The following is a 25,135-nucleotide window of genomic DNA, read 5'->3' on the forward strand; positions in this document are numbered from 1 at the left end:
AAATGAAATTTGTTATCCACTAACATACATAATCCATACTTAAAAGGAAAGAAAAAAAAAAAAAGTATCAGGATTGGCGCCAATTGCATTGGAAGAATTTTCTCAATAGTAGCAGTGTGAATTACATTTAAAGTGTACAGATTCTTTGTGCTCTCGGTATTTGGTCCTGTCTACTGAGTCATTGAGTCACAGTAATTTACATCCTTTTAAATACTCTTTTGGACTAGAATGTGAGGACTTTGAGATTGAGGATTTAACTTTTTGAAAGAAGAATTTTTGAGAAAGAAAATTAAATTATTAAAATGGTGACAATTACCCAGGAAAAGGGCTAACGGGTTATGCCCGGCAGTGGTCGTTATTTCGCGTAGCCCACCAAAACCCCACGGCCCCCACCACTTCGTAACCACCGCTGCCACAACCCATCACTCCACCACGCTGACTCTGACGCCGCTCTGCCTACGTGGCAAAATCCGCACCCTTAATCTCGAACCTTCACATAATCCTTACACCGAACACCCCATACTTTCCATAATTTCACCTAAGTCCCCTCTCTCTTTCTTAATTTTCAACTCTCTGTCATCACCCGTCATCAATGGCAGCACACCAAAAAAAACAAAAGAAAAGCATGAAAAGTTGTTTATTAATGGGCTGTCTGTATCTTAACCACTCTAACTTATCTTAAGCCATAGCTACAAATGAATACGTATGCGTATATGTATGACACACGAGGATGGTTGTGATATGTATTTATTGATTGAGCTTGAAACTCACGCCATTTGAGAAATTCGATTTTGAGTGCAGCAAACATGTCTCGGGTCAACGGGTCAAGGCCGTCGTGGGGGGAGGGTTTCGCCGGAGTAGGCGGTGATGCCGGAGTTGGGTACAATTCTACTTACTACGCCACCGCCGGCCCGGGTGGAAGCGGGATGGGAGCAACGGCGGCGGAGCCTGGTAGCAGCGGCGGAGACTATTGGAGGTTCCAAGTGGTGGAGTTCGCCAAGGGGTTTGCGGAGATGAGTGTGGAGTTCGGGAAGGGAGTTAGGGATGTGGTGATGCAGACGGTGGCGACAGAGGACTCTGTGATCGCGAAGAAGCTTCGAGGTCCGTGCGGGAAAATTTGCAGGAAATTGAGATTCCTGAATGAATACTTACCGGAGGATCGCGATCCAGTTCATTCCTGGAGTGTGATTTTCTTCGTCGCCATTATTGCTTTTGCAGGTACTCTCCAATTCTCTGGAATGTTCATATTTAAGTCGGTTTTAACTGCTGATGTATATATATGTATATATTTTTACTTTATTACCACGGCTAGTGAAAATAAGTTAATACGACTTTCCTCAAATAGTTTTCTTCTAATGTTCTTAACTACTTGGGAGTTCATAGTGCTGATCATTACTTCATGAACAAAATATATAGAAATTTCACATAATCACATCTTCAAGGATGATTTCTTTTATTAGTGTTGAATTGTGAACATTGGAGGTTCCAAGTGTTGTAGCTATTATTATTATTAGTAAAATAATTTGTTTGTTCTTCAACATGAATTCCTGAAACACATACAAATATACAATACACAATCTCCTGTTTTACATGCATATGGTTACTGATCTGCAGCATTGATTGTGAATAACGATGCTGATACAACATCGGCTCTGGTAAAGAAAGTGAATATACATCCTCCTAGTGCAAGTCGAATTTTGCTTCCAGATGGTAGATATTTGGCTTATCAGGAACAAGGTGTTCCAGCTGATCAAGCCAGATTTTCGGTGGTTGCTGCACATTCTTTTCTTTCATCCAGGCTTGCGGGTATGATTTTTAATATCTCTACAACTGTGTTAATTGTTAATCAATTGTACACATGTTATTGATATGTTTTAATTGTGTTTCGTTTCCAAACAGGAATACCTGGCATCAAGGTTTCACTACTGCAACAATTTGGTGTTCGCTTGGTGACATATGACCTTCCTGGATTTGGAGAAAGTGATCCTCATCCCAATAGGAACCTCGAGTCATCAGCAATGGATATGTTACACTTATCATATGCTGTGAATATTACGGGCAAATTCTGGGTGGTAGGGTTCTCTAGTGGAAGCCTGCATTCCTGGGCTGCACTTCGATATATTCCTGATAGGGTTGCTGGTAAGTAAAATGTCTTTACTTTCACTGTGAATTGAACATGAAAGTCCTAGATTTATTTTATGCATCTAAATTAGACCACCAAGGCAGCAATGATTTTGAAGTTGTGCCTCGGCTAGGTGATTTCCAATGAGTTGAGAAGAACATAAATCTTCAACAAATCAGTAAAATAACACAATATACTAAAATGATTGGTTGTGCTACTGCGTTTTATTTTGCTACTCATAATTTGCTGCATTGTTCATTCTGTTTCATTAAGATAAAATGAAGACATAGATTATATTCTCATTTGCTCTTCATTTTCATATCCTTATTCATTAAATTTGCAGGTGCATTCATGGTTGCTCCAGTGGTTAGTCCATATGAACCAAGTATGACAAAGCAGGAGAGAAATAGAATGTGGAAGAAATGGGCGATGAGGAAGAAATTTATGTATATACTAGCTCAAAAATTTCCCAGGCTACTCCCTTTCTTCTATCGTAGAGCCTTCCTGTCTGGAATCCATGGTCCAATAGATGAGCGACTTTCATTGTCACTAGGAACAAGAGTAAGCCAGCTGATACTTTACCGCAATGCTATACCGGCTTATTTACCTACAACATCTTAACATTACCATCCCTAGATTATTGAATTTCATGTAAAACTAAAAGAAATTGAAACAACAATCATCAAAAGAATCTCAAAATGAAAGCTGGTTGAAATTTTGATGTAGTTCACTACACTATTGTTAAACAGAGTCTAATGCTAGTGCACTTATTTCTTTGACTCATTATGCCTTTGTTGGTGACAATGATGAATTCTATAGGATAGAGCTTTGATAGAGAGCCCATTGTTTGAAGAGTTCTGGCAGAGAGATGTCGAAGAATCTGTCCGACAGAAAAATGTAAAACCTCTTGTAGAGGAAGCTGCCTTACAGGTTTCAAACTGGGGATTCAGCCTTGCAGATCTCAAAGTGCATAGGAAGCCCCTGGGTAAAGGCATACTTAAGTGGCTTAAATCTTTATATGGTCAAGCTGAAGAAAGTTTGAGTGGATTTCTTGGCCCAATACATATATGGCTGGTCAGTATTACTCCATACTACCTTTTTCAAACCTCATTTAGCATTCCCTCAAATAAGGTCATTTTTTGTTTACTTTTTAATTCAAATCTCCTGTCAAGAAAACATATAATGGGTGCATTCATTTCAAAGACTATTTGATCTTTTTGAGTTTACTTGCTCCATCCTGGCATTTAATTTTAGTCAAAGTTTATTGATTTTATTTAACTCCTTTACACAATCAAAACATGTCTACAATTTTTTCAGCACTAGAGGCAATAACTAGCTAGGCCAGTCAAAGATTTTCATTTTAACTGATATGTAGCCCTCCCATGTATAAAACTATTTGATGAATGGAAGTTGGAAGTATCCTAGGGGTAACGCCTTGGGTCGAAATACAATCTTCCCTATGGACTGTTGTACTGAAAGAGTATAGGCCTCCCATGTATTCCAAGGAAATAAAAAATCTAGTAAGCCTACTTCTCGGTGTTACAGATATTGTATATATTACTATTGCGTGAGACACCCAAAAGATTTTAATTTTTTACACTTAAACGGGCAGCCAAATGTGTGCTAATGTTGGGTGTATTTTCTTAATAAGCAGATCTCTCTCTCTCTCTCTCTATCTATCTGTCTGATAAATATCGTTTTCAATTCTGTGTTCTTTGGTTCACCTGATGCATATTCATACTAATTAGGACAAAACGTTTTTTAACATTTTCCTGCATCTTCAATTTTCGAATGTTACTAGGGAATGGAAGATATGGTGGTGCCTCCATCCACAAGTGTTTTTTTGCAGCGAGTTCTACCAGATGCCATGGTGCACAAACTCCTATACGAGGGTCACTTCACCTATTTCTACTTCTGTAATGAATGCCATAGACAGATATTTACCACCATTTTTGGAGATCCTCAAGGCCCTCTCATCCCTGAAGTAGTTCAAACTCCCATCAACGAAGAAAGTCCAATCAACGAGGATGACGAAGAGACAGACAACATAGTTTCTGGAGAAATAGCCACAGATGCAGAGATTGTTTCTAATCCAGTATGACGCTTCCGATACAGTTATACAGATATGCTACAACATCCCACCCTGCAGATCCTGCCACTATTTGCAACTCTCATCCATATATCTATGTGGATAATTAGGCAGTAAGACAGGATACACTTAGAAGACTACAGGAGATAAAATAATATTCATGGCCAATATTTTATGTATAGTAGTATCTATATAATATATATGCTTAATTACATGATTATCATAGCCATAGGAAGATCATGAGCCTAGATTCAATCATGGTCTCAGAGATTAGTTGCAAGAATGTTGCCTTCAGGAAAGAAAATTAAAAGGTTTTCGAGATCAGTTGCTTCATTTTCAATGGCACTGGCATTTTTATTTCACAGTTGAAGGTCCCAAGTAGCATGCATTTGTACGTTGTTTATGCATTAATTAATTAAATGACGAGAAAAATATTCAGTGTCCGCGAGGATTTAGTTTAATGGTTCAGTAGGCCGTATTTAGAATAAGAGATTAAGATTTGATATCGGCGGCGGTAATGTGGGGATTATGTCCAAAGTAGACAGATCTCTTGTGCACACCAACATTTGATCATGTCTGCTGAGTCATTAAGTCGCTGTAATTTATGTTTTCTAAAATGCACTCTCTTATCGAGATGTAAGGGGCCCTTAGGGTTGGAGTCTTGGAGATTCAACCTGTAGGGAGAAGAAGTGAAAAATATTTAATGGTATGTATCAGATATTTTCTCTTGGTTAGATATTAACTTTTATTTTTAATAAATAATGCGGCAGAATGTGATTTAATACTGGTGTATAGTACATATATAACATGGATAATGCATTAAATACTTTTTTATATATGCCTGTGAATTAACTGATATCATCATAAAGTAATAAAATATTAATCACATTAGTCAATAAATTTGTCTAGAAGTTCAATATTTAATGAATTTAAATATAATAATGTTTGTTTAATAAGGTTGATATTTAGTAAAGTTAAGTTAAATAAATGTAATATTTAATAACTATATATTATAATAAAATAAAGAGAGAAAAAAAACACGAAAATTTTATGAAATAAAAAGGAAAAAAAAGTATAGGTTATGAACTGCAAAACTGTTTTTAATAAATGTATTACATGTTTTGCGTTAAGTTAATGGTTTGTAGCCATCGTTGACTATAAATTTTTTTATTTATAAATATTAAAAAAAAAATAGTGTACCAGTTTATGTGTTATTTATTTATAGAAAAATTGACACTTTTGTCCCTTAAATCATATGCTTATAGCATTTTTTTTCATGAACTAGTAGTTGCACTCGTGCGATGCATGGCCATATGTATAGTTTATGTAATATACATTATGTACTAAAGCTTATGTAATGTAATAAAAGAAAAATCTCCACAAAATCGAAATTTGATTAAACATTGTAGGACCACGGACTTTATTCAACAAACATCTTAAATAAAAGATTTCCCCGGTGGCAGGTGGGACATAAAAAATCCTTTCTATTGCGAAACCTTTTTTCCTTGGCTGCCATTTTCTAAGTTGTTTCTTCCACACGAATTTCGTTGGCATCTCAACATAAGTCATCTTTCTTGCCTCTGGGAATGTCTTATTAGCCTCAAACCATTCCAAGAAGTTTTGTGCTATAGTTGGTCTATTAACAATGTTCTCAACTGGATCGTCATTGGCAAAAACCACACTTTGTTGATTGGGTAGGTGAAAGTTTAACCTTTCCACTGAGGGAGCCCTAAGTTGTATATCAAAATCAAACAACCGCCAGACCGCTTCATAGGGTGATATGTACCTACAGTTATAGTACATATTAATCTCATCTATGGATTTTCCAAAATCTGAACCATTGCTGGTTTTGTAGAACTCGGCTGTTACCCTATCGTGTCCCTTATTGACATATTTGAAAAGGTACTTGATTGAACGGGACTGGTTTCACCACTCAACATTTATATGAGCCTTGTATTTAAGCAATAAATGTCTATTGTGCGGTACAACATACCTGTTGTCCAAGGCAATGCCATTCTTTGTAATTGCCCTCCCATTTTCCCGACGTCTATATAAGGGATATCCATCATCATCAAAAGTAGAACAATCAACAAATGTCTTGGGAAAATGTTTTGAACATCTTCATTTGACCATACACGGAAAATTCAACCTTGCTTTTCCACATGACCCATGCATCATAAATTCCTCAACATCTTTGTAATATTCTACATCTGTATTTTCATCAGGTATCTCAGCTGAAATGATTTTGTCCAAAGCACCAACTTCCCTAACTTCATTTCTTTTTTCCAAAAACAGCAATATATGAGCATGCTGAAGACCTCTTTTTTGGAACTCAATGGTATATATAACTGGCAAAAAAAAAAAAGATAAAGTTAAGCAGGAACAATCTTATGACGTTAGGATAAGTAAAAAAAAAAAAAAAAATAGGGGTTTACCTCCTGCAACAGATCCAAACAGTTTTTTCTTTCTACAATAAGCTATCAACGAATCTAGCTTCATCTTAAACAACCTGCAAATTATGTCAGCACGGTCTTCTAATTTCAAACTTCGGTCATGCAGGAAACGTTGCACCTCAAGCCACTTTGGGTTGCATGTAAAAGTTATAAATAAATTTGGATATCCAATCCATCGACATATAGCCATCGCATCCTAGTAGTTTTGTATGTACCTTGATCCGCCTGTAAAACTCGACGGTAGTATTATCCTACGCCCCTGCGTTGCTGGATTTATTTCTCCCCTAGTTAAAGCATTGGTCAGTCCACTATCTGATTTACACCGTAAGCTTTTTTGGTGTGTCCTTATATAAATGAGTTGTCCTGACTCAACCATTGTGTATCCATCAACAACGAATTGTTGAAATAACCGCTTGGCATGTAGTATTGTACTGGCCACCGAATTTCTTGTTTGTATGCGATAGCAAAACAATTCTCTTAGACTAATCCTTTGTCTGCCACCACCACCGACGTTGCATTTTATGTTAGAGAAGGCAATGTCTTCCCTATAACCATCTTCACCATATGGAAACAACAATGGCTATTGAAGTGGCAAGTAGGAAGGGTTTAATTCACTTATTCTTTGTAATTGGCTACTCTTAGTTTGAATGACAATATCACGCTCACCAATACTAGTATCAAGATCTCTGACTATTAATGCAGCTACCTCAGACACTTGAGGTAAATTGTATGTCCTTGCATCTTTCTTGCGCTTGCCTAGCAATTTGATCTTGACTTCAACGCATGAATTTCTATCCATTTCTGCTTTAGCCATACGAAATGACTTAACCAAAACATTATTTTTATCCAACTCACTGTGAATGACATTTACTATTTCTATATGAATGTCATCTTGCTCAGAACCATCCCTACATTAATAAAAAAAAATAGTTTTTTTATATAATGGGTTTAAACAAAAACATAATAACATAAGTAACCAAAGATTTTGTTTACGTCACAACATTGATACGGTTAATTTGTTCATTGCTTGTGTCGTATATGTACAGTTGGGCAAAATGGGGTGACTTGCCTTCTTCTGGAAGTAGACTCCCCATTAAATGATAATTTTGTCCATTTAATCTGATTACAGGAGGTTCGCCTCCCTTGTTCACGCTTCTATCAATCCTACCTCTCATGGATGTGAAGCAAAACATGTTGTTGTACGTTCTGATGTTCTGTAAGAATTTTCTGGATAGTTCACAATTGCCGAAAAAAAGATCGATGATACCTTTGGGTGGTAAGAGTAATGTGGGCAACGTAATCTTCCCATTGTTGCAGCACATGGAAAACCGAGGTGATCCTTTAGTGACTGTCTTATTTTGTCTCTCCTCAAACCAGAATAACGCACCACAATGCTCACAACTATTTGTTGCATCCCCCAAATCACAATACTCCACTGCATTAAAAAGAATTTTTAGTAGGCACTATTAAGTATTCGCAACAACCACAACTATTATATTGTGCTACGTACCATTAGAAACCGTAGGTGTGGTAGCAATATCGTTGTTTTGTAATTTTTTGTCAACATTTCTAACCAAACTTGTAGCCATAATAGTTCCTTGTGTAGGCAATTGAACAGCTGATAGACAAAATTTTGTGAAAAATTGAATTATACGTATAATAAATGTCTCTACAAAAGCATACGAGCTAATTCCAGCAATGGTCCTCCGACTATGTTGATTTTCCATAATTGGTCCTCGAGTTTTAATTTGGACAATTTAGACACTTGACTTTCGAAATCTTTCTAATGTTGGTTATTCCGTTAGATGAAAGTTAAGTGAAAGTTAGTTTGAGGGGGTAAAGTAGTAATTTCACCTGTTTAGATTAAAATTCATGATCGCCATTCTCCCTTCCATCATTGTATCATTGTATACGGGACATGGCCCTAAATTCACTCTGTATATGCAGGGTGGATTTGCCAGCAGTGCAGAAAAATTGATGTGGATACGCAAATCACTAGCATGAGAACTTGGCTACGATACAGGGAAATCCGAGCATAAGGAGTCCAAATCTCTGCCAAAATAAAATCAGGAGTTTGGAGTCCGATTTTCAGTTTTCATATCCGGATATTTAGGCTAGGCGAGAGAGGTTGTAGCGAAATCGAAGACTTCAACTATTCTATGCAGATTTTGAGGCGAGATTTGATGGTTGAGAGGATGTGTCAGCATTTAATTTTTTTTTTCTATGTCAGCCGAGTGCGACTTTTGAGAAAAGGGAGAGAATCAATTATTTTTTTTTTAATTTTTTAATTTTTTAATTTTTTGCAGAAGAGTGTTGGCTTCCCAATGAAATTTTTGTTCCCAATGTGAGAGAATAAATTCCATCCATCTTCCCCCACTTCACCCATAAATCTGAGAGTTCTTTACCTTTCATCTTAGCATAAACCTCACATACAACGACAGAAATTGTGGAATCAAGTGAGAATAAAAAATTGTTCTCTCTTCCCATTTCGGACGCCATTTGTGTCATAAATTATTTCTGTTATCTTCAAAGCTTCTTCCCATTGAAAAATCAAGTGAGAATCAACACAACATCTTCCCAAGCTTTCCTTTATCTACACTTGTGCATATTGAGGTAAAAAAAAAAAATTATATTTCAGTTACTAGAATTATTATTTTTCGTCGTAATTTTTTTAAATGTGGTGTATATATTTTTTGTTGTTAAACAAAAAAAACGAAAAGAGGATGTTAGTTGTTTAACAAATGAATAGATCACCCGTTTATTGTTTAAAAAAAATATCAAGGTAGTGGTAATTAAAAAAAAAATCGGGTTTCTCAAGTCTGATTAAAATGTTTAAAAAATATATATATTTTAAATGCAGTTTATATATATTTTTGATGTTTAAATGCAGTTATTATTTATTTATTTGTTAAGTTAGAATTAATTTTTTCGATTTGAGTATATTATTATAATTTAAACGGGACTGATGAAGTCCGAACCAAAAAAAAAAAAAAAAAATCGGAGTGTATAATTATATATGTTCAATGTCATATAAATATGTAAAAAGAAAACGTAAGCGTAGGTAAAATCTCAAAAAATATTTTATTTATGCACTTGAAAAATGAATATTGGTACAACGCATGTTATAATAGGTGTATTGTGTATTTTTCATCATAAACCAACCAACTATATACAACACAAGTATTTTATTTCTTAGATGTTTAAAACATATATATATATATATATATATATATATATATATTAAATGCAGTTTATATGTATTTTTTGATGTTTAAATGCAGTTGTTATTTATGTATTTGTTAAGTCAGTTTTTTTTTCGATTTGCCAATTATAATTTTAACCGAAGTGTGGAAGTCCGAATAAAAAAAAAAAAAAATCGGACTGTGCAAGTCCGATTTAGCACAGTCCGAAATGGTGTTTCGGACTTTTGAAGTCCGATTTAAAAGTTTTTGGCTTCATTAAACTTGTTGAATTTTTTTTTTTTTTGGGTAATTGAAAGGATTATCAACAATTACGTTGATAAATGTTTTTTTTTGGAATAAGGGTCAAATAGGTCATCCAACTGCACACAATAATGCAATTAGACCACTGAACTTAAAAAAACAACAATTAAGTCACTAAACTAATTAATTTCTTTCAATTAGTCTAATTTACAGGTTAGTAACAGGTCACCCAAAAATTTTAAAATAATTTTTTAAAAATTTATTATTTAAAAATAATAAATTAACATATATTAAAAAAAAAAAAACGTTTCTTCGTCTTCGGCGGCCATGGAGACGAAGAAACTTTCTTCGTCTCCATGGCCGGATACGAAGAAACGTTTTTATTTTTAAAATATATTTTAATTTATTATTTTTAAAAAATATTTTAAATTTTTGGGTGACCTGTTACTAACCTGTAAAACCTGTAAATTAGACTAATTGAAAGAAATTGGTTAGTTCAATGGCCTAATTGTTGTTTTTTTAGGTTCAATGGCCTAATTGCATTATTGTGTGCAGTTCAATGGCCTATTTGACTCTTATTCCTTTTTTTTTTTTTAAAATGACGTTAGGTCTTAAAAAATGCATTAAGTAGATTCAGCTTATTATTTTCATAATTTAGACATATTTGTATTAAAATTTGGACAGTAATTTAAACAACAATTACATACATAATTTAGACACAATTTAGATTTATTATTATAATCGGAAGTAGAAGTCCGGATATAAAAAAAATACACTTGCTACTTTCGGACTGATGTAGACTGTTGTAGTCCGTAAAAAAATATATATATGGCGTCGAGACTGTTTTAGTCCGATTTTTTGAGTTATTCGAATTTAAATGTTTTTAATCTCTGAACTTGTTATTCGAACTTGTTTAAATGTTTTTAATTTTTAAGTATTATGATTTGTTTTGATACAGTTATGGCAAATGACCGAGTGCATCCCGGGCCACTAGAGTCAGGTGCGCTAGCATTTCAAACCCGTCACCGTAGTAGAGCAATTTGGACGGATCCAACCTATAACGTCCAACTCAAAGCTGTGAAATATGATACGTTAACGAGGTGTGCAGCCGTGGATGATGAAAGAGTGAAAGAGTGGCTGCGTAGAGTCAGGTGCGCTAGCATTTCAAACCCGTCACCGTAGTAGAGCAATTTGGACGGATCCAACCTATAACGTCCAACTCAAAGCTGTGAAATATGATACGTTAACGAGGTGTGCAGCCGTGGATGATGAAAGAGTGAAAGAGTGGCTGCGTATATCTGGTTTTTATGGTGTTTCTCAGCTCACCAAAATACAGTTGGATCATGGGCTTATTACTGCCCTTTTAGAGCGATGGAGGCAGGAGGTCCACGCTTTCCACATGCCCTTCAGTGAGGTTGGAATAACTCTTCAAGATGTAGAAGTGTTATTCGGCCTTAAGGTCGATGGACTTTTAGTGACGGGGCATGATACAATTGGCACTACGGCACAAGTAAAGTTAATGTGCCTTGAGTTGCTGGGTTTGAGCCTGCCAATCAGTTCCTGACAACGACCATGATTCACGGGTCAGTTGTCCCGGAGGTTCAGGCTCTTACTGCGGAGAGCGGAGAACACGATGTGTTGTTGGTAACACGACGTTTAATATTTCATTTATTAAACGGTTTTTTATTTCCCGACTCAACTAAAGGGAAATATAAACTATACTTGCTCCCTTACATTAGTAATCTGTACGTTTGTGACGAATATTGCTGGGGTTCGGCTGTTCTGGGATATCTTTACAGGGCGTTGTGTAGAGCTTCCGAACACAACAAACGTACAATCTAGGGGTGTCTTCTTCTAGTTCAGATTTGGGCATGGGAGAGGCTGCCTATGTTTAGGCCTAGAGGTGTATTGCCGAGCGACCAAATCGCTGACTACCCTATTGCATACAGGTAACGATATCTAAATTGGCTGCATCAATGTTTTAATATTGAAGTAGTAGTATTTATTTACTTTGAAATTGTTGTAGGTGGGTTTGTCGGCATTCTTGGTTAGCAGTGCCTACGCACATTGTCGTAGCCTATCGCGATCAATTAGATCGCCTAGCTGAACATAGAGTAAGTAATTTGACGACTATGAATACTTTTACTTCGAATATTATTATAGTCAGTTCATATTTTATACACTGCGTATTTTATGTTAACATCGTGAGATTAATATTTTCTATGCAGTTTGGTTTCACCCCTTACGATGACCATCTCGATGCCTTGCCCCCTATTGCAAAGCGGGGAGGATTTTGTGGACTGTCCATATTCTGCTTATTTTTTACCATGTGGTAGAATATCACCAGCCTGACCGGTTCTGCAGGCAATTCAATGGTTTGCAGGTTGTGCCAGTAGACGTGGTATACAACCAACGGTTGCACGATATGGACCAACGGGGTAAGTCTGGAACTAATTGGTTACAGAAACATGCAGACCACGTGGCCCGTTGGAATGATCGGTATCGTTGGGTTATCAACATGCATATAACTGATCGACCGCAGGTGGTTGATGGGTACCGCACATGGTACTACATGCACGGTCGATGTCTTATTGGTAACCCAACGCATTATAGTATCCAGGGATTCGTGCAGTGTGCAGCATCACTGAACGATGCGGTTAGTATATTACAAATGTTTTGCAATAATTGGAATAGATTTACATTTGTTATTATTTTATTTGTAATAATTACTGATGCATTTGATTAAATTTTGATGCATGCTTTCAAGCGGTTGAGGCTAGATACCAGCCAAGTCCTTGACAATCCTGACATCGATCGCGATGCATACCTTAGGGATGTTCAGCAGCGGAGTACTGACATGTTAGTCAATACTGAATTCCTTTTGCACGTGGCGCCGGAACAATAGTTTGGGGCCCCGATGCCGGATGAACCATTTGGCCCTCCGCGTGCAGATCGTCGTCGATACAGGCCCAACATGCGTGGTGGTCCAGCAATCGGTGGTCGAGGTAGGCGCGCCGAGGAAGAGGATGATGAGGATGAGGAGCATGAGAAGCATGTGCCGGTTGATTACGGTGCATTGCCGATTGTTGTTAGGGATCGTTCACCTGAACGTGATAGATTTGATTACGGTCAGAGTAGTGGGACAAATTATGGAGGCCAAATACTCTGGGTTTGCTCAATTTGCGTCAGGATCCCAATTTGGTGGATTTGGATCCGCCGGCGCTAGTGGGTATGGCTTAGGTGAAGTCACATTTAACACCCCATCTAGTGCGATGATTGATCCGACACAGGGTGGTTCGTCGTTTCAGTTGTTCGATGCTCTACCCCACAATCAATATGAACCTTTCCGTCCTTCATTCAACGCCTATCCTATGGAGCACCCAATTACTGATCTACAATTGGGAAACCCAGCATGGGCACAGTTCGGTGGTGAAAACAATTTGGCCTCCACTCAACAGCCGATTGGGCATGTTGAAGAGGAGCAGCCACGTCCACGACGGTCTACAAGACCAACGCGACCCATGGTGTGTGGAACCGGAACTCGACACCACAGGTAAACAAATTAACATAGAAATATATACGACTTTATAAGTTGTTGTGACTAATGAATTTTTTTAAATGATGAATTTGTTCGGACTAATGAAATTGTTTTTATTCCTTTGTAGGCACATATGAAGTTGTCAACGTGTAAGAGTGCAAGGCGAGAGAGATAGAGCATCTGCTTAGCATTTTGTTTTTTTTTTTTTTTTCATTTGAATTTAATTTGCCATGAATTTGTTTGATGTTATCTGTTTGATGTTAATTTCCCAAACGTGAATACAATGTATCAAAGCATAACAGATTGTTCAAACACATTCTTCAAAGCAATAGTATCAACAACAATTATAATAATTAGACACGGACCACAATGGAGTACATTGAACACGGACTTCAACAGTTCGAAACTTTATTTGCATAGTGCTAAATCGGACTTGCCAAGTCCGATTTTTTTTTTATCCGGTGTTTATCAGTCCGGTTTAAATTAAAATAATCTAATTTGAGTACTCAATCTACTAATTATTGCCGGCCAATCGAAAATCAAAAAAATTATTTCGGATTGTGCTAATTATTTCGGAGTACATTAAACACGGAAAATAAAGAGCAAATATTAAACGCATTTCGAATTGCGGGAACAATTGATTAACATAAAGTCATCTAATTGAGGTCGTTAATTGATGGATTTCGCCGTATACATTGTCCTGGATTCGATAACTGACTGACCACAGATAAATCTTTTCGACGTTACAGGAGATAGCAATTGATAGCATGAGTATAACGTGTTGCTCGACATTGAAGAATACAACACGGTCACATCCTTCTAATTGAAAGTGATCATATATTTTCTCCCACTGTTCGTCATAGAAAACTAATGTGTAGTCGAAGTAGAGTTCTAGTTTCTTGTCTCCAACAATGAATATTAGAGGCGCATCTACTTCAATGGAGTCGCGGAGAAATTCACTCAATTGCTCACGCTATATTTAAGAAAGCCAATATTCATAAGAAGCGGCATGTATTTAAACGTCATTTGAAAGCATAAATTTTCCTTACCGCAAATAGCATACCGAAATTGTGATAAAGATCTACATCTCTCTAATTGATCAAATTCATATGTTGGTCGTATTGTAGACCTTGTTGGCACACCGAAGGATGCTATAATATATAAATGAATTAGTATGAAAGTAAAAGTCAATTATTTCATGTACCACATATGCACCAATAATGTAATGTTGCTGCAATCAAACCGCCGAGTATTTCTCCTTCGACCAAATTGATTAAATTATCTCTTTGGACTGTAAGAGTCGACGCTAAATAAGTAACATTCAAAAATGAAGAAACCTGTATGTCGAAATAGGACAATGTCTTCAGGGTATAAACATTTTCAATCTTGAAATCAGCAATTCCCATTGTAAATTGCATATCTTCGACATAAACTTCTATCCATGCGCTATGATGTCATAATATTACTTTTGTCGTTAGATGTTCCATTAAATGGCGATGCATACAATTTGGAATTCTCTATTATAGACGTTGATATAGTATGTCAGAATGAAAGAAGTGTTAGAGTGTACTTTTAAAATGACAGTAGATTTATAATGAATTACCATGTGTAGGTTTTCCATAACTTGAATAATGAACCAAGTCGTAGCATGTTCTCTCACATCAGGCATATGCATCACATCGTTGCAAGCTAAGTAAAAAAATGTACAAACATAAAGGGACCTAAGTGTGGGTTGCAATGGGTATTACAAATTAACCAAATGCGAAAAAACGTACGTGAACGGAAATATAATTGCCGCAGACTTTGAAATATGACCGGAGCATATCGTTCTGCATCTTCTTGATTTGTAAAAATCCTAGACTTGGGCACGGGTAAACCTAACATCAGTAGATATCAACCCCAAGTTCGAGTGGGATAACATAAAAAAGTATCACCGACTCTTTGGTCTACACGTGCATACAGAAATTTCCTTCCATGGATTGATATTGCCTGATACAACAGACGTTGATTAAAGAGAGGAGTGATTCCAGTGAGTGTCTCAAAATCATCAAACAGATCCATTTTTTCTCACAGAGTAAATAGAAGGGGAACTACAATGTGTTGGTGTGGCCTTAGATATATATAGCAAACTGCAAAAGCAACTAAAATAATAAAAAATTATATATTATGGACTGAATAAAAAAATACCAAACTACAAAAGCAACTAAAATAATAAAAATTAATTATAAAAAAAATTTTGTGAATCCAATAATAGAAGTCCGAAGCATGCATTTTAAGTAAATCGGATAATAGGTGTCCGATTCATGCATTACATTGATCTTATGAAAATAAACTTTCAATTTTTTGAAGATATAACCATTCTACGATTCTTCATTTAATCGTGCGTAATCGTAAATCTGAAAGTCCCACAAATGATTATACAGGACTTTCGGACCAGTCCCAAGACCAAAATTCAAAAACAACAAAGTGTTAGCTTCGTCCATGAGGCGAATGTTCTCCGCTAATTCCATATACTCACGTTGATAGTAACCGTTGTGGAATCTGGTTGTGGTAGTGCCATGTACCACATCAACGAAGTCATTCTGAGTCACCGTCACAGCAATGAAGTCTATTAGAAGCGACTGTTGACGAGAAAACTCATGGATATCAATCATTAATGTCCGGCATCCTATAAGTGATTCAATCGAAACACTAGGATGGATGCTCGACATCGTTGGTACAACAATAATTCCACCGTCACTACCAGGAGCTATGTCATGGCTGTCCCCATCACCTAGGACATGTTGATGTTGAACTTGAGTCCTATTTCTTATAACAAAAAATTGAAATTGAAAACGACCAACGTGTCGCATGACTATTTGGTCATGCTCTTCAATTCCATAAGCATTAAGAAATTCTTCACAGTCTCCGTAACAAGACATTGCTTCAACATGCAACTCCCACGGGTCGGACGGTCCGTGGTATAGTAGTGCAGTACGGTTGACGTGCTCAACAAGGTGTTCAAACATGCAGTATGGCATTGCAAAGAACCATGGCGCGACGTGATGAACAATAAACCAACTTATTGTGCCGCCAAAAATGTTGTGATGAGGCCCGAGTGTGCGGGTTATTCTACAAACTGCATTTTTAAACGAAACACATTATTAGAAAAACAGAGTACATCCCCAAACAACATGACAAAAAAATTTAAATATTTGTAACTCGTACACCGGATCTCCTCATTGTGGAACTGATAAGCTACTTCACCGTCAATAAAACTCTACAAAAATTGCTCGGCTCTACGTCCAGTGTTTAATCTGGTGGGGAATGTAATGGAAAACCCTAAAACATTCATTACCATCAACCATGTTTGTGAAACGATAAACGTGTAATTTGTTCGTCCATGCTCTCTCATTAATGAGAACATCCAATAACACCGATTGTGTATTGTATGAATAAAATATGTAACAATATTCACTCCGTTCGGTAGCTGAAGTTCATTAGAACTGTATGATGCCCACATTTCCATCTCTCACAACGTAGTGTATACAAACAACTGAAGAATAAAATATCTTTGGTAATTAAAATATCTTTGCACTGATGTTAAATTTTTTATTGTCATGGTTGTATAAACTACTGATTCCATACTGAAGAATACAATAATTTATGTTACGAATAGTCATTTCATATTAAACGAATAGTCTTCTCATACTGATTCACAATAGCAATAGAATCAGGGAATCTATTCGTCTTGGAAATGAAAAAATGAACCATTATGGTCCGAATTATAATTTTTTTTTTTAAAAGTAAAAGTCGGACCATTATGGTCCGACTTCTACATATAAATTTTTTTTTTTACCGACTCTACCCAACAGCTAAGTGAATAAATAAAATCTTTCCGGATTCAACAAGTAATGTCAGCGAATATATTCTTTCCAACTTAAACAAGCAATGTCAGCGAATATATTCATTTCAAATTATAGAAGCAATGTTACGAAAAGTCATTTCATATTAAACGAGTAGTCTTCTCATACCGATGCACAATAGTTACTGAATCAGGGAATATATTCGTCTTGGAAATGAAAAAATGGACCATTCTTGCCTCGGAAATGTAAAAAGCTGAGAGTCGGACCATTGTGGTCCGACTTTCACAAAATTATAATTTATAACTCGGACCACAATGGTCCGAATTATAAGTTTTTTTTTTTTTAAAAAAAAAAAGTAAAAGTCGGACCCTTATGGTCCGACTTTTACATATAAATTTTTTTTTTTACCGACTCTACCCAACAGCTAAGTGAATAAATAAAATTTTTCCCGATTCAACAAGTAATGTCAGCGAATATATTCTTTCCAACTTAAACATGCAATGTCAGCGAATATATTCGTTTCAAATTACAGAAGCAATGTTACGAATAGTCATTTCATATTAAACGAGTAGTCTTCTCATACTGATGCACAATAGCAATAGCATCAGGGAATATATTCGTCTTGGAAATGAAGAAATGGACCATTCTTGCCTTGTAAGGGAATATATTCTTTCCAAGTCCAAACAAATTATTCATGACATTCAAATCTGAAGAAGCAATGTAAGGGAATATATTCTGTCATAATATCTTTTCCTATATCTTTGCGTATTGATTTATAGTCTTATTTATAGCCTGCTATACATTACCGCTACGTGCTCAGATTGAAGATCAATTGCTCAGATTGCAGTTCCCATTCTACAACTTCAAAGCATTCATCATCTTCTTCAGAACAATTCCTATGGTACGTTATAGTTTTATTTTTTATTTTTTAATTTAAATTCCGTCTTTAACCGGAATATGAATTATATTAGGGTAAAACGTATGTTGTGTTTGTTGGTCGCCAACCGGGAATATATGACAATTGGGAGGATGCAAAAAGTCAAGTGCATCGTTTTAGCGACAATTTGTATAAATCATATAACTCGAGGGATGAAGCCATTCAAGCTTTCAACAGATTCATAAGTAGTCAACGACATGATTCCCGAGCATGCAGTTCTACTTCCGCTTCAAGTTCCAGCTCCACCGTACCGAATACAAACACATATTCGAATGAGGAAATCTTAGCTCGTATGCAAGATGAACTCGCACGTGAGAATCACGAGCATGCGATAAAAGTGGATGCAATCGTTGAAGAATTTAAACATCTACTTTCAAAATAAGTTAACATAATATTTCAATAAATATTTGCATCAGTTTACTTCATTGTTGTTTTGCATGTGTATAAGTTTAATGTTTTGTAAGCATAAACCAACCCTATCAGTCCGAAAATAACAAAAAATATATGCAAAAATTCGTGACTAAGAGTGTGACATTCATAATTTCCTTCCATACTCCAATTACTTTTCTAAAAAGTTAATTTTGATAGTGCAACACTATCAGAATAGAAAAAAAAAATAATTTAAATTCGCACTAGGTGACAACACTAGGTGTCTCACGAAATTACTTTTGTGAAAATTTATTTTATACAAAAGTAATTTCTGATAGTGACTACACTATCATAAAGGTGATAGAGACATTTAAAATGAAGAAATTCGGACTCTAGTACTACGAATAACATAAACAACTTTCTTTTTTTTTTTTTTAAAAAAAAAACTACGGATACATACCACACTACTATAAAAACAACAAAAGCAAACCCCACAACTGGACCACAATACTTCTCTATCCGTAATACATTTCTTTCAACAAACTTTGCGAATCTCATATCTAGAAAGAGCCAAATTCATTATTCTCGTACTCCAATTTTATTAAAATGGCAGCAATATCTACATATGTATTCTGTTTTTGGGGTGGGGAAATACAAACCAGTGGGGCACCCCCACAGATAAATTACTCACTACAGCCTCGAGTAGTTATTTCAATACCATCAAATATTGGACTCATTCCAATGGAGTTAATGATCAGACAAGCAATGGGAATCAACATTGAGGACAATGTTGAGCTGATTGGAAGAGTCGTAGTGGATGCTACAATGGGTAGCACACACTATCTACTGCACATTGCGCGCGAAAGAGACTGGAAATACTTCATACGACAAACAATGCCAAATGGAGAGTTACATGTGTACGTTCAGACATAAGATATTTATGGTGGCGGATTCGGAGTTAACGATGTCGATCCACCAGAGGAACTTCCATCTGAGTCAACAATGGTGGAAAGTTCATCAGAAAGTGATACCACTTATCAACCGGATGATTCCATATCGTCCGAGAGTTCAGGAAGTACAGAGGACGAACACATACAGGAGTCAGTTCCATTTGACTTCGATTCAATGAATGTAACTACTCAAATGAATCGAGGTCGAGGTCAACGATTGCCAGATTCTGCAGTCCCGTCTTACCACTCACCAATACCACCGCCAACAACTGCATTCGCATACGGCTTTACGGAGAGGGACAATGATGAAACGCTTCCATACGACCCCTCCACAAATGTTATTGCGGTCGGAATGGTATTGCCGGATTTTCCGACACTTAAAAAAGCTATAGGAACTTACAATATGCATCACGGGAGGGACTACGTCACTAATCACAAAAAAGGGCAAATTGGAAGGTCTCCTGTACACATTATACCTCAACACCATCTTGTCCGTGGACATTATCCGCAAAGAATTTACATGGGGCATCTACTAATGGCAGGTCACGAAGTTCTTTCAGCCCCACGAGTGCACAGTTCAATACAACCAGGGGCCCGCGGACAAACTGTGCACCAGCTCATTAATATGTGATTTGATCTTTCAAAAGATCACTGCGGATCCACAGTACAAAATCAGACACATCCAAGTGGATGTGAGACAACGATATGGTGTCTACGTTTCCTACCGGAAAGCATGGTATGCCAAACACAGATGCATTGAAATGCAGTACGGGAATTACCGGCACTCGTACAATGAGCTACCACAATTCTGCCGGTAGTTGCAACTCTCCAACCCTAGAAGCATTGTGGAAATCATGTGCACAGCGAACGCAGAAAGGGGTACAGGGTACGCCAATTTCTTGTATGCATTTTGGACGTTCAAGCCCGCAATAGATGATTTCTGCTACTACATCCCTGTTATTTGTGTTGACGGTACCCACTTATACAACCAGTACAAAGGCCATCTCCTACTAGCCTGCGGATATACCGCCAACAAGGAAATCTATCCACTGGCATATTCAATCGTGGACTCCAAAAATAATGCCAGTTGGACTTGGTTTCTTCGACTATTGGCCGAAAATGTCTTTCCACATCACAATTCAATGTGCATCATCTCGGATGGACACGCTGGAATCGATGCGGCGTTTAACTCCGTCGAACAATTGAAGGGGGGCCGTGTCAAACGCCGGTTTTGCCTACGTCACATTCACAGCAATGTCATGTCAAGGGTGACCAAAAATAGGCGGTTACGAAAATTAGTTTGGGAAGTTGGTACTGCTATGAAAAGGGATCAATTCCTTCGACACATGCAGGCAATCCAAATTAAATGGCCGGCTGCATACGCCTATCTTGCCGACATTGATGTCGAGAAGTGGACATTATCTCACGACGATGGTCACAGGTACGACATCATGACAACCAATCCATATGAGTCACTAAATAATTCACTAAAGTGTTGTCGGATGTTACCCATCACGGAAATAGTTCGAATGACTTTTCACAAGTTACGGACTATGTTTGCCGACAGGCGTACTGCGGGAGAGGGGATGCAGCAACACGGCCTGCTTTTCACGACAAAGATTACCGATGATTTGTCAGCTCGAAACAATGAAGCAAGCGGTGCAAGCATTCAACATTTCAATGACAAACTCGGAATCTATGGTGTTGCCCTAAATACTGGTTATGTTTCCCAAAGTCAACAAAATCACTTTCAAGTGAACCTGACGGAACGTACGTGTAACTGCGGCTTGTGGAACGTCAACGGCTTACCTTGTGCACATGTGATTGCAGCATGCAATTATCGAGGGCAAGGATTTGGCCCATTAGTGCCAGAAGTTTACTCGGTAGAAAACTACAGGAACTGTTATGCCGGTAATTTTTACCCGTAGACGAAAGAACTCAGTGTACCGGTCCAGTTACTTGCCTTCCACCAATTTCTGCTAGGCAACCAAATCAACGAGGCCAGCGCCGAACACGTAGGTATCCAAATGAAATGGACTTGGGTTCAAATCGAAGTAGAAGATATAGATATTGTCGGAGGACAACTCATTCTTCCCCGAACTGTCCTACTTTGAATCATCAATAAAATAATGCTTTGTTTCTATTTTTAATTATCCAAAATTTTCATCTAAATTGTAATTATGATATGAAGTATGGACATTCTACATATTGAGCATGAACCTTGTACATACTGACCATGAACCTTCTTCTTATTTCGGAGTCCATTTATTTCCGCAAACATGAAGTCGGGATGAACAAAACAAAAATAATAATATGAATACATTCGGACGATTGACGTCCGAATTTTAGATTGAATAAGTTGTGTCTCCAATAATTTCCGCACGCATAGAAGAATCTGGAATAACAAAAAAAAAAAAAAAATTAAATCGGATTGGAAAACTCTGAATTTCAATAATAAGAGAATCGGACTCCCTAATGTCGAATTTTCTTGTCTAGGGTCCAATATTTCATGTACACAATTCTGGTATCCACCAATCCTACTTTTTCCTTTCCTGTTTATGATTCGTATATGCAAGCAACGACAACGGCGATGACAATTGCGGCGAGACATCCAATGGCAGTGGTGATGAAAATTTTTATCTTCGCTACCCACCATAATCAATTGAAAGCTCTACAAATGCTCGCCTCCCTGCCATTGTTGCTAACCGCCACTCTCAAGGCCAACTCTCCGCCATCATATCTTTTATCACTAGATTCAGTCATTCACAAAGCCTCATATCTATCATCCTCAACCAATAACCTCCATTACCCCAATGCTCTTCCCATACAAAAGGGACAAGATTCCCCTCTCCACCAAACCTGATCATGACAAAAAGGGAACAACAAATACAGAGGATCAAACCACCCGCCCATTCCCTTCCCCATGTTGAACACACCATCGATCGGAATTATATTCCGAATATTCCTATGAATAGGGGATGAGCATTTCTGTATTTGAGAGGGTTCTCCCTCCCTCCCCCTCTCTCTCTCTCTCTCTATATATATATATATATATATATATATATATATATATATATATATATATATATATATATATATATATACACACACTGGCTGAAAAGTTTTTAACTCTAGCAGATTAAAATACTATGGGAGAGATAACTAGGAAATTAGACAACTTGAGTTGTGACATGAAGCTCAATACGGGGAGAACATACATCATGTATGATACATGACACACATGAGCATATTAATGACCACTAGGAACAAGCACCACGCTACATTCATATAATAATACATTTATTATTACGACAATAGCTCTAACTTAATATGTTTAACATCTATAAAACCAGGAAACTACGAGATCTTCTCTGCTATTTCTCATATTGGTTGGTCTTTTGGAGTGATATGATATTTGAGCCACATATATATCAGAACCAAAACATAATATGCTCCTGCCATGGACCCCAGCATGAAGCCCAGAAGAAACACAAGCGGATTCACGGGCTTTGAAACATCCTCGGCCTTTGGAATTTGTCGAAGAAATAATTTTGTAGTATTAACAAAAAGGCATAAAAAGAAGGCCAAGAAGGATGTGGCGCCGGCCATCATCTTCATTCTCCTCAGTCCTCACCACATCCTCTGGATATTCCTCATTGTCTCCACCATTGGCCTCCTCATCTGCCTGCTTATAATGATTAAACCAAATTTGGTTTCTCAAAACTTCCAACAAGTACCGGAATTTGTCTTCTAAGAACGCTATCGCCAGATGCAAGACTATGCTGGTCCGGTTCAGAGAGGGTGTGATTTCCGGAAACTTCGCGAATGCATCCCTCAGATTCGCCAACCTCTGCTTCCACCAAACGCGAAACACCATCTTCCATCGCTGTTCTATTCCGACACTCTCGGGCGGAAGGACCTTAGTCTCAATTATGTCGGATGACGACGTCGGGGATTTCCGGCGGACTGGACTTGTTTGCAACGCTAGAAAGAATGGCAGCGAACTAATCAACATCTTGGGATAAAAAATTTCATCACCACTGCCGTTGGATGCCTCGCCGCAATTGTCATCGTCGTTGTCGTTGCTTGCATATACAGAGTGAATTTAGGGCCATGTCCCGTATACAATATGGAAGGGAGAGTGGCAATCATGAATTTTACTCTAAACAGGTGAAATTACTACTTTACCCCTCAAACAAACTTTCACTTAACTTTCATTTAACGGAAGAACCAACATTTAAAAGATTTCGAAAGTCAAGAGTCTAAATTGTTCAAATTAAAACTCGAGAACCAATTGTGAAAAATTAACATAGTCAGAGGACCATGGTTGGAATTAACTCAAAGCATAATTGGTTAATATCGCCTAAGGATTAGAACTGGGTATTAATAGGTAGACCAAATTGAAAAACCAGCTAAGTAATCATTGTCCAAGTTCGGAAAGTAGTTTAACAATTAAATTCAGAGCATATGTCAATCAAGAAATTTTTTAACTTTTATAGTTAAGCAATTTCAAAGATTAGAAAAGATTAGAATTCAGTAATATCGACTTAGAAAAAATAATTACTAAAATCTAAAAAATAATCAAAGTAAACATCTAATTAACTAATCACAGCAAATATATATGAATGAATTAATTACCGCTTGAACCATTATCTGTTGTAACAATCGGTGCAGCTAGAGATTCTTCTTCAAACGCTGATAGCAAGTCTCTATTTACAGCATTTGAAGGTTTAGTACTCCAACAATTAGTATCGTCGAGTATTTTTTGGCATCCACTATTAAGATTCGATATGTTCTGTAACAGTTGTCGCATTGCTCCTTTATGTTGGGTGCTAAAACCAATAGTCAATGTTCAAAGCAAATGAGCTACGGTCTCACATTAATAAATTAAAAGGTAAAATTTTGATCTGTATAGAAAGTTACTAGTTAATATAGATGTTGGTACGGAGGATATTGAGTCTTGTAAGTCTCCCAAAATAAAAACCTTTGAATTGTTTGAGCCCAATTTTTGTGTTATGTTCCGCCCACTTAAGTGTATATTGCAAGTACCTTTATTACACAGATAAATATTTACATTAAACACAAATTATGAATAGACAAAGAGAAAAAAAAAAAAAAAAAAAACCAAGAATTGGACCCTAAAATAATTAGATATGGATATTTGAAAGATTTTTAAATGTGCATCTTCATAATATGTAATAATTTTACCGTTTGTTATGGTACTCATTGGTGTAACATTTTGAGTAGAACAGTTTCCATTTGAAAATCTTCTAGGGATACTTGAAGTACTTTCGTCTGTACCGAGAGCGTCAACATTTGTTGATGATAAATTTTCTAAATTCTCTGAGATATATGTAAGTCAAGATAAGTAATTAGATCAATATTATAC

At 36.8% G+C, this 25,135-nt stretch overlaps 4 protein-coding genes across 6 annotated transcripts; 3 read left to right on the forward strand and 1 right to left on the reverse strand.

The window, feature by feature from the left end:
* Positions 1 to 441: 441 nt before the first annotated feature.
* Positions 442 to 4,592, forward strand: LOC109173028. Its single transcript, XM_019322290.1, has 6 exons — positions 442 to 1,218; positions 1,615 to 1,806; positions 1,900 to 2,139; positions 2,466 to 2,683; positions 2,942 to 3,196; positions 3,924 to 4,592. Exons 1-6 carry the CDS (start codon positions 807 to 809, stop codon positions 4,221 to 4,223), a joined length of 1,617 nt encoding a protein of 538 aa, XP_019177835.1. The 5' UTR covers positions 442 to 806; the 3' UTR covers positions 4,224 to 4,592.
* A 288-nt stretch (positions 4,593 to 4,880) lies between these two features.
* Positions 4,881 to 8,253, reverse strand: LOC109173966. Its single transcript, XM_019323288.1, has 9 exons — positions 8,175 to 8,253; positions 7,658 to 8,099; positions 7,331 to 7,572; positions 6,880 to 7,219; positions 6,647 to 6,720; positions 6,361 to 6,559; positions 6,205 to 6,258; positions 5,708 to 5,997; positions 4,881 to 4,885 (listed from the first exon to the last, which is right to left on the reverse strand). Exons 1-9 carry the CDS (start codon positions 8,251 to 8,253, stop codon positions 4,881 to 4,883), a joined length of 1,725 nt encoding a protein of 574 aa, XP_019178833.1.
* Positions 8,254 to 9,094: 841 nt separating this feature from the next.
* LOC109173061 lies at positions 9,095 to 13,951 on the forward strand. 3 transcript variants are annotated; one of them, XR_002052840.1, is made up of 7 exons: positions 9,095 to 9,277; positions 11,066 to 11,107; positions 11,259 to 12,056; positions 12,134 to 12,221; positions 12,336 to 12,763; positions 12,875 to 13,660; positions 13,773 to 13,951. XR_002052840.1 is itself a non-coding variant. In XM_019322322.1 (2 exons), the coding sequence occupies exons 1-2, from the start codon at positions 13,032 to 13,034 to the stop codon at positions 13,780 to 13,782; spliced, it is 639 nt and encodes a 212-aa protein (XP_019177867.1). In that variant the 5' UTR covers positions 12,785 to 13,031; the 3' UTR covers positions 13,783 to 13,951. The 3 variants fall into 3 exon arrangements, 1 of the variants encoding a protein (XP_019177867.1); XR_002052839.1 differs by having other exon boundaries at positions 11,066 to 12,056; XM_019322322.1 differs by lacking the exons at positions 9,095 to 9,277; positions 11,066 to 11,107; positions 11,259 to 12,056; positions 12,134 to 12,221; positions 12,336 to 12,763 and having other exon boundaries at positions 12,785 to 13,660.
* Positions 13,952 to 20,600: 6,649 nt separating this feature from the next.
* Positions 20,601 to 21,674, forward strand: LOC109173976. Its single transcript, XM_019323297.1, has one exon. The coding sequence runs from the start codon at positions 20,601 to 20,603 to the stop codon at positions 21,672 to 21,674; it is 1,074 nt and encodes a 357-aa protein (XP_019178842.1).
* The last annotated feature ends 3,461 nt before the right edge of the window (positions 21,675 to 25,135 follow it).

This window comes from Ipomoea nil, unplaced genomic scaffold (assembly GCF_001879475.1).
Source record: "Ipomoea nil cultivar Tokyo-kokei standard unplaced genomic scaffold, Asagao_1.1 scaffold0146, whole genome shotgun sequence".
Lineage (NCBI taxonomy): Eukaryota > Viridiplantae > Streptophyta > Magnoliopsida > Solanales > Convolvulaceae > Ipomoea > Ipomoea nil.

What these genes read in the sequence shown, in the direction of transcription:
- LOC109173061 (XM_019322322.1), top strand. Translation starts at nt 13,032, where the DNA reads ATGAACCATTTGGCCCTCCGCGTGCAGATCGTCGTCGATACAGGCCCA.
- LOC109173028 (XM_019322290.1), top strand. Translation starts at nt 807, where the DNA reads ATGTCTCGGGTCAACGGGTCAAGGCCGTCGTGGGGGGAGGGTTTCGCC. An exon ending in CGCCATTATTGCTTTTGCAG is followed by an intron (nt 1,219 to 1,614) that starts GTACTCTCCAAT and finishes ACTGATCTGCAG; the next exon opens with CATTGATTGTGAATAACGAT. An exon ending in TCTTTCATCCAGGCTTGCGG is followed by an intron (nt 1,807 to 1,899) that starts GTATGATTTTTA and finishes GTTTCCAAACAG; the next exon opens with GAATACCTGGCATCAAGGTT.
- LOC109173966 (XM_019323288.1), bottom strand. Translation starts at nt 8,253, where the DNA reads ATGGCTACAAGTTTGGTTAGAAATGTTGACAAAAAATTACAAAACAAC. An exon ending in GGGTCATGTGGAAAAGCAAG is followed by an intron (nt 6,259 to 6,360) that starts GTTGAATTTTCC and finishes TCCCTTATATAG; the next exon opens with ACGTCGGGAAAATGGGAGGG. An exon ending in GGCATTGCCTTGGACAACAG is followed by an intron (nt 5,998 to 6,204) that starts GTATGTTGTACC and finishes CTATAACTGTAG; the next exon opens with GTACATATCACCCTATGAAG.
- LOC109173976 (XM_019323297.1), top strand. Translation starts at nt 20,601, where the DNA reads ATGTGCACAGCGAACGCAGAAAGGGGTACAGGGTACGCCAATTTCTTG.